The 8,630-nt window shown below is 38.8% G+C and overlaps 1 protein-coding gene and 1 long non-coding RNA gene across 3 annotated transcripts in view; one reads left to right on the top strand and one right to left on the bottom strand.

Moving 5' to 3' along the window:
• Positions 1-8,333, top strand: part of GTF2H1 (general transcription factor IIH subunit 1) — a 22,192-nt gene extending 13,859 nt beyond the window's left edge. Inside the window, exons 9-15 of the mRNA XM_015864171.2 lie at positions 604-691; positions 1,921-2,009; positions 2,767-2,884; positions 3,746-3,836; positions 5,117-5,232; positions 6,082-6,174; positions 6,729-8,333. Of these exons, the coding sequence (XP_015719657.1) occupies positions 604-691; positions 1,921-2,009; positions 2,767-2,884; positions 3,746-3,836; positions 5,117-5,232; positions 6,082-6,174; positions 6,729-6,815 (682 nt within the window). The 3' untranslated portion in view covers positions 6,816-8,333. The remainder of the gene's footprint in view (positions 1-603; positions 692-1,920; positions 2,010-2,766; positions 2,885-3,745; positions 3,837-5,116; positions 5,233-6,081; positions 6,175-6,728) is intronic.
• Positions 1-8,630, bottom strand: part of LOC107314690 — a 39,853-nt gene that overhangs the window by 13,240 nt on the left and 17,983 nt on the right. The gene's annotated exons all lie outside the window — the stretch shown is intronic.

Here is an 8,630-nt window from a genome sequence, read left to right as displayed (position 1 = left end):
GTTTGATGTAAGGTCTGTTGTACAGCTTGTTCCCAGACAACCACCTAAATAGATTAACACTGTATCCAAGTCCTACAGTCCTTACAGGTGAGAGATCTTAAATACTTTCTACTGCATAGCTGAGCTCCCTGATACCATTCTCATCTTTTCCAAATTGAACAGTGGATCTCAGATAATCTCTTCTGAATAATACATGTCTCTACTTCTCAGTTTGGAGAGAAAAATCAGTAATAGTTATTCTGAAACAGCAGATTCTCAGAGCTTCTATAGCCTTGCTAGTATGTCATAGGCATAACATAGGCATAATGATGCAAATCATTTGATTTTCACAATTTTGCTGTCTCCCACTTCCACTGTTGTCACACCACTATTTCTGCAGCAAGGAGAAATACCCTTCCCTGCTGCTGAGCTTCCTCCTGGACAAAGCATTATTTGAGTTGTTGGTTCCGTTTATCTACATAAACTTCTTCCAGTGAAGACACAAGGGGGGGAAGCAGATGTACCGTATGAGTATTTTTGAAACATAAATTTACTTTGTCTCTAGCTTGTGTCTTAAATTTCCTGTGAGGTGAATTCTTCTTAATGCTGTTTCTCTATTTTAAGAGAAGCACAAAATGACCATTACAGTGAGACCAGCAGTACGGATGGAAACTCCAGGGATTCAGATTTCTTTCAACCACCAATGAAAAAGGTATAAAGTTAGCTGATGCCATTCTAGTTGGAAGAATTTGGATGTTGTCTCTTAAAGCATTACTGAAGGTTTATTATGTGTTTTAAGAAGCACCTAAACCAATACTTGTTACTCTATATAATTCTATGCTAAATAACTAAGGGCCAGTGAGAAGCCTTGAGAACAAGGACATCTGTTAGCACACAAACTATACCTTTAAGTATTGTTCTGTTGATCTGTTTAGCAGGGCCCCCTGAAAGCAGAAGTTTCCAGTGTGATTCTGATTAGACATAAGTATTTTTTTCTCCGTACTGTGCAGTTGTATTTTTGCTGTTTGCCTGAACAGTTCTAGGGAAGATCCATCTGAAAGGAGTATGGGTGCTGGAGAGTCAATATTAACCTATCAAGTATACCTTTGTACAGAGAATGATTGAACAGACACATGGCAGTCTTCACCTTAGGGGTAGAAGCTGGAGGAAGTTTAAACAAAGAGCAGTGATGCCTGGTGCACTGACATAGAGCACCAGCCTGTTTTAGAGCGACCACAGCAGCTCATAAAGTGGACAGATAGTACTGTAATTGCTGCAAAGATTGAATACTCCTTGCAAGAATTGACGGTTAAAATAGGTTGACTTAAAGACTTTATGTATTGCTAAGAAAGCCTTTATACATTGCTAAGAAAGAGCATACAACACATGTTGTTAAATGTTGAAGAAGTCAACAGCTTTGACTTTCAAGAAAGTTAGTTTTTACTGAAGGATAAACATGCCAGCCCTGGAACAAGTGTGATGAGAGGAATGAGAAACGAGCATAACAGTAGGAAACTCCAAAGGTAGGTTTCTTGTTCTTTGAAGTCCATTGGTGCTGTCCTGTTACCTCTCACCACTAAGGCTCTAACTCTGCTGTCACCAAACAGCTTGGATAATTATTGCTGTGTCAGTCCTATACTCCTGGACTTCAGCAATTAAATCATTACTATTTCTGTTTACATAGAGGTAAATAACTTAAGTAGAGAGAACAAAGAATGGTCTATGTATAGCAGAAAAAAACTGTACATGCTAAACAACATTGGTCGTACCTCCCTCAAGAGGGTAGATACAAACTGTTCCAGGCAATTTTGTTTCATTAAGGTGTGTCTAAACCTTTCATTCAAAAAAAAAAAAACAAAACAGGGAAGTGAGAAGAAAAATAACACTAAACGCATCAAATTGTGTTATTAGTAACGTCTACAATTCTTTGGCTTATTTTAGGTGAAACTACAGGAATCCATTGAATATGAAGATTTAGCAACGAATAATAGCACTAAAACTATTGCACTAAATTTAAAGAAATCTGACAGGTAAGTTAACAAGAGATGCTGCCTAATTCAGTATCTTTGATATCGCAAGTCTCTCATCACAGCCTGAAGAGAATCAGGAGATGTAGTTCGCACTGTGCTATACTCAGCCAAGCACTTCTCATTTAAATTAGTATTTTGATTTCATTTTGATTTTCAGCAAGTTTATATAAACCTGCTGGGAAGGCTCTGACATGTAATTCCTATGCAAGTCTTAAGAGACTGCCATAGTTCAGCACTTTGCTGCAGCTCGTAGAAGAAAAATGAACGTGGTGTGTGCATTTACAATTCCAAGCAAAACAAGCAGCACTGGGATAGTTTGAGCTGGTCACTGGTTTGTTGCTGTTGTAGTAATTGTTTTCTAGACCGCTAAGCTTGAGAATCATAGAGAAAGACAGATGCCACAGGAAAGACAATCAGTTAAAACATGCATGCAACTTCCTTTCTCTGAGGTTCACATTGGTGCAAAGTCCTCTGCTACACTGATGTTCCCAAAACTGAGCACAGTGGATGGCAGAGTTTTTCATGAGCTTGCTTGCAAATTCAGTGATAGAAACTGCTGCCTCTTTTGCTGCCTTACCCTTCTCTCTTCCCACATGGCACTGCGTTTTACTTTTAATGTCAGTAAATAGGATTTAGGTAGCAATGTCAGCAGTAGCAAAGCATCCCAAATTAGAAATATTTCTACTGTCCACTGAATTCGGTGTCCATTTTACCAACACTCCTGTCAATATACTTTTCTCCTTATCTCACCTCACAGGTATTATCATGGTCCAACTCCAATTCAATCACAGCAATATGCAACCAGTCAGGATATAATTAATTCTTTTCATAGTATTAGGCAAGAAATGGAAGCATATGTACCCAATCTAACTCAGGTATGTAAGAATTTTCCAGAAATTCCCTTCTTGATGTTAGCATTTTATTTCTGTACACTCTGCCTACTGGAGTTTAAATTGTTCAGGGTAAACTTAGTTATCTCCAATAGTTTAATGTTAAGCTTATTTTACAGCTTCAGGTGGTACCTTTTCAAATATTGTGTTTAAGATCTAAGCATGGAAAAAAAAAATTGAAAAAGAAAATTGAAGCATTTCTGATATTCAGTTATATTCTATTGTTACCATGTTCTTTTGAAGTAGTGGTGGAAAATATATATATATATATATATATATATATATATATATACATATACATATACATACATACACACACACACAGGACAGCTTACTTGAAGTACTGGTAAACATTACTGATCCCACCCTCTGAACTTGAGGAGGTAATGGTCTTAAGTCATTGTATGTGGGTTTATAACTAAATGGGTCTTTGTCTCAGAATGCATTCAAGTGCAGGACCTGCTTTTCATTGGGCTGCACTCTTTCTGGCAACTTGAGGGCAGCAGAGCCACCAGCTGATCCTCACCTGCCAGTAACTGAACTTCCCCTCTTTGTAAACCCACTTTTGGCCCTAAGAAAAGCAGCCACAATTATGTGTTGCATGTCTGTATTGTAATGATCAACTTCATCTCATTTTGCACAGCCAGTTCACATAGTAGGTAAAGGTAATTAATTGGGGAGCTTTCACTGAAAAAACAGGGAGTGCTTGCATTTAATTCTGCAGACTAGGAAGCTCATCATCAGAACTTCCATTGTATGTTCCCAATTGCATCTCCACTGTTAGAGCTCACCTATGATTTATTTTTAAGGCATTGCTGCAAAAATTTGTTCCCTCTTTGCTTTCAGGTTCTTTCAAGCGGTGATGCTACTAGCACTATTGCAGTCCTGTCACCTGGAGGAGCACTTATGCAGGGTGGAACACAGCAAGCCATAAACCGTAAGGATTTGAGATACACAATACTTCAATCACTTATTATTACATTACACAGCAGTTTGCTGTTTCATATCCCTCTTAGATTGTTACACGTAATTTTGGAAACACATAACTGGTTACAGAAACAAAAGCAAAGCAAAAACTAAGCCCAGCTAAGAGGCAGCACTGACTAAAACTGTGCTGTGGCAAGTGGGTGACAGAACATCACAGAGCGAGTGAGAAAGGATGCACCCAATCCCAACTCCTTGTACAGATGATTTTCAAGATATACTTTGGGAAAACTCTAAGGAATTGTACTGTAGATAAGAGTTTTGAACTAGTGGAACTTATTTTTTGCAACCTGAATGAGAATCTGCAGTTTGCTGAAAGGATCTGTCTGTGGACTGCAAGGGCAAACAAGCAACTCACCCTCCTCCCATCTCCATCCAACTACTGCATCCCCCGCTGTCACATTTATGCCACCTTGAGTTCCTTTCCCTTTCATCTCACAGTAGATGAGTTTCTGCTCTCACAAGGCAGGGTTTAGAACAGTTTCCCTGTTTATGTTTTGTACTTGATCTGAAGGACAGCAGAAAAACTGTGCACTCCTAGTAGTAATAAATGAAGTCCATCAAGCAGTAACAAAGCTTTCTTACCCTCCCCAGCTGACAATCTCCTTCAACCCAGACCATCTTTTCTTCTAACAGCCTCATCCTAGAGTTTCTTTAGGACTGTTCAGGCTCCTGTCATTCTCAGTGATTGTTTGTGGGTTTTGTTTTGGGGTTGTGGTGCCATCCCTGTTTTTGAACCATGTAACCATTCTTACTTTAACTTTAAGACACTGTTTGAAAGATAGAGCACATAAAGGAACAAGCAACTATCTGATAACTGTCATTGTTTTCTCATTCTTTCTTGTCAATGAGAGAGGGAAAAGAATTACACAAGCTTGCATTATCTCCTGTACAACCCATTTAGTACTAGACAGTATAGAATAGAACAGTATAGAATAGAACAGTTAGTACTGCCTCACTTACTTTCTAATTCTGGATTGAAGCATGATGTCCATCCTTTGCCTGAGTAACATACAAGCTTCCACACACACAAGCCATAAATAAGAGCTGACTTGATCTAATACAGCTGGCACACCTCCTTCAGGTGTGAAGTGCCTCAGAGTCTCCTCCCAGCCAGCCTTTCTGTAATTCTAATAAGAAATGTGTATTACATCCCTCCTTCATTAGCCTTACGTTCTCATTTTATGTATCACAGTTTTGAGTGATATGAAAAACCCTTTTTTCCTGTTGCAGAGATGGTGCCAAATGACATTCAGTCTGAACTAAAACATTTGTATGTGGCAGTAGGGGAGCTGCTAAGACACTTCTGGTCCTGCTTTCCTGTTAACACGCCATTCCTAGAAGAAAAGGTAAGGCTTCCTCACGTGACTGGTTATGATATGGCCAGATCATTGTTTAAGATGCATGACATTAAGTTGAAACATAGAGCTGATACACATGCATTAAGTGAGCACTTATCCTTAGATGAAGGTCACAAAACAGTATAAAACATTACATTTTTTGGCAGTTCTGCTGGTGTTATTGGCTACAACCATCCATAGCCCTGTGTGCCTCTTAACCCCCAGTAGGAACATTGGCTGTTCACTAGCTTCTAACATAACAGTCAGCTGTATTCCAGCCACACATTTAACACTACCAGCTTTAAACACAAACGACAGCCACCCTTCTGCTCTAAGGTGTAACTGCCTTAGATAGTTTAATAGCTTCCATGAAATCTTCTTTATCCTTCTATCCATTGCTACTGAGCTTCTAAACATACTGTTTTTAGGAACAGAGCTGCCTTCATGAAGGGATGATGTCTGTCTATGACCAGGCTACTGTCATGATTGTTGTTAGCATTTCTCTGTTGCTGTTGTCAGCCTCTGACCTCACGTGTATCACACAATGTCAGGCATCTTAGATTTTTTTGCTGCAAAATGTGACTGATAAAACTCATAGTATAGCCTTTGCTTAAAGCAAAAAGGATATTTTTGTTAACATCTGTTACTTGCTGACAAAGTAATAATGATGACATTGCCATGCTGCATTTTCAGACACACTACACTTGCCTCAAAAATATGCGCTTAATTTTTAAGTTAGAGACAGATGATTTAGGAATTTCCCTTCCTTGAACCAAACATATTTCAAGTATTCCCCCAGAGTTAATTACAAAGTGTTTTGTACAAATGATTACAGTATTGGTTCTTCCTGTCTTTCAGGTTGTGAAAATGAGGAGCAACTTGGAAAGATTTCAGCTTACAAAGCTCTGCCCATTCCAAGAAAAGATTCGGAGACAGTATTTAAGCACAAATGTAAGGGAAAAATACTCTTGACTACAACGATGCATGTTAATAACATGAAACATAATTATCAAAGGATGGTAGCTTTGTTTGCTGCTTACTCTGTGTCATCATAAGTTTATCTGTTTAGCGGGAAATTAGATACATAGTTACCTATTCTTCTCCAGCTCTCCCTTTCTACACTCTGCTGCATTATAGATTACCCAGCAGAAGTCATGTTTTATTTCCTACTTCTGTCATGACTTAGGAGTTCAGCTACTTCAAAACAGTCTCCCACCATACCAGATTGAAAGTGGTCATAGACTAAATAGTGGAAAACAGCACAACCAAGTGTCATTTCCCTGGGCCTTCACAGCTTAATCACTATGTGAATTACTCCCTCTACAGAGACATTCACAGTAGAAGCTTCAGAGTCCTTTCTCAATCTGGCATATCTCCTTGATCTTAGTGAAATTACTTGTAGTCAATGAAGGGAATAATCCAACCGAGTGTGTTTGATCAAAGGGAGGGTGATCTGTTCTCCATTAGCTGTGACATTTACTTCCTTTTCCCTCTTAATCTTTCAGTTGGTAAGTCATATAGAAGAGATGCTGCAGACAGCCTACAATAAGTTCCATACATGGCAGTCCCGGCGTATGCTGAAGAAGACGTGAGAGTGCATGCTGTACAGGTTTGAGAACAAAAATCCGCAATAGGGATAGGAGTACAACCTAGCACATGTGCAGATCTTACAGTTGTTGCAGAAGACCTGCAACCCATGGACTTCTGGAAATGATGCTAACTGAACTTGCACATTTTTTGAAAAAAAGAACTGAGATTAAACTTGAAAACTAGGGAGAAGAACAAGAACGAACCAAAACAGAAGAGCTGAGGAGCAGAACTATTTAAAAGACACTGTTTACCGCAGTTACTCAGGAACTGCTTTTGATTTGCATTAAGAGCTGCTTTCAGAAATAAAAAATTTAAAGAGGGCGTATTAATAAAATCTCTTTTTGTCTATTTTTTTTTTTAATATATGTATGGCACAGGGTAGAAATCAAAATGTTTTCACTGGATTCTGGCATTTTGTTGAATTCTTTGTATCTTCCACAACCATTTAACAGTGCTATTTTAAAGGAGAGCTGAAACTGGTTTTACTTCAGCCATCCAGGAGTGCGTAGCTGTCCAAAGATGAGCTACTGCCATGTTTCCACCCCACCCCCAAATTGGACGCAAGAGACATTGCACTGAAAGCTGTTCATGATCTGGGGTCCCTAAGGGGACGGGGACAAACTCTCACCTGAGATCTTGGATTTTTATGCAGAACTTTTTCAGCCATCTGTTTTGCATGTTTTCCTCTGAGTGCAAGTGTGTGCTACTGCAGTCTTTTGTTTTTTTTGAGGTGGCATTTGTTCTGAGGAGAGAATACTTTTTTTTTTTAAACAAAATTAAATAAAGTTTCTTACAAAACTCGCTTATTTTCAATCATTAGACTTCTTGTTTTTAATTTCTTCTCCTAAACCTGTTTTCCTTCACTCTCCCCATTTGACTGTTACACTATTTTTGGCGAATTGATAATCATTGCAAAGAGAAATACGTTATTGTCAAAATGTCCATAAACATTGGGAATCTGTGCCATACTTTGTTCCAAATAGAACCAGTTCACCATTTCAGACCAACCTGTCTTGTATTTAAGCGTGACTCAAATGCAAAGTAAACCTGTTTTCTATAATATATGCAGTTCAATGACATTCTTGTATTCTTTGTCATCCTGGCTGTGTTAAGGCTCAGTACAGGCTACTGAATTCTTTTTCTTTTATTTCTAACTAAATGCGACTGTTAGAGTATAAGATGCATTTTCAAAGACAAATCAAAATGACAATACTTATTTAAAGCAAGCACAGCAGAGTAAGACAGAAGAAATCTCCACTAGCTTGCATGATGACTTAATACCGGGTTCTGCCATCACTGGGATGATGTTTAAGCATTACAGTACGATGTCAAGTGGAGGATTGTCACAGATGTACTTGTATAGCCAAGTCTGTGCTTGTTCTGTGCTGCCGCTCCATTTATGCAAGAGGGGCTTTTCTTTAACCGGTGCATGGAAGGCAGCAGCTTCCTTGTTTCTGGTGTTCTTGGATTTTTGTATTATGCTACTATTTTGATAAAAGCTGAGTTTCAGTTAAATGTCACTGTCTGCACCAAATTCTGTCTGGAAGTGTATGCATATTGTTAAGCCCAGTTTCCTGGTCTGCTTCTGCAGATAGATGCATGATACCTGCTCTGTGATGTAACGTGGTTTGCTACAAGAAGCAATGGCTCTGCAAGAGGGACACTATTTTTTTTTGGCACAGTTTTGGCAAAGCGTCATTGGGAATAAATGGATGCATGAGGGGGAAGAGGTGTACATCTTGTCAAGGTTACCTCTTGCGGTAGCTCGTTTGTGTTAGATCTAGGCTTAGAGTATGGCTTTATTAAGCCTAATACTC

This window comes from Coturnix japonica, chromosome 5 (assembly GCF_001577835.2).
Source record: "Coturnix japonica isolate 7356 chromosome 5, Coturnix japonica 2.1, whole genome shotgun sequence".
In the NCBI taxonomy this organism is placed as follows: Eukaryota; Metazoa; Chordata; class Aves; order Galliformes; family Phasianidae; genus Coturnix; species Coturnix japonica.
The sequence above is the reverse complement of the archived record's forward strand: the minus strand, read 5'-3'. Positions and strand labels throughout refer to the sequence as shown.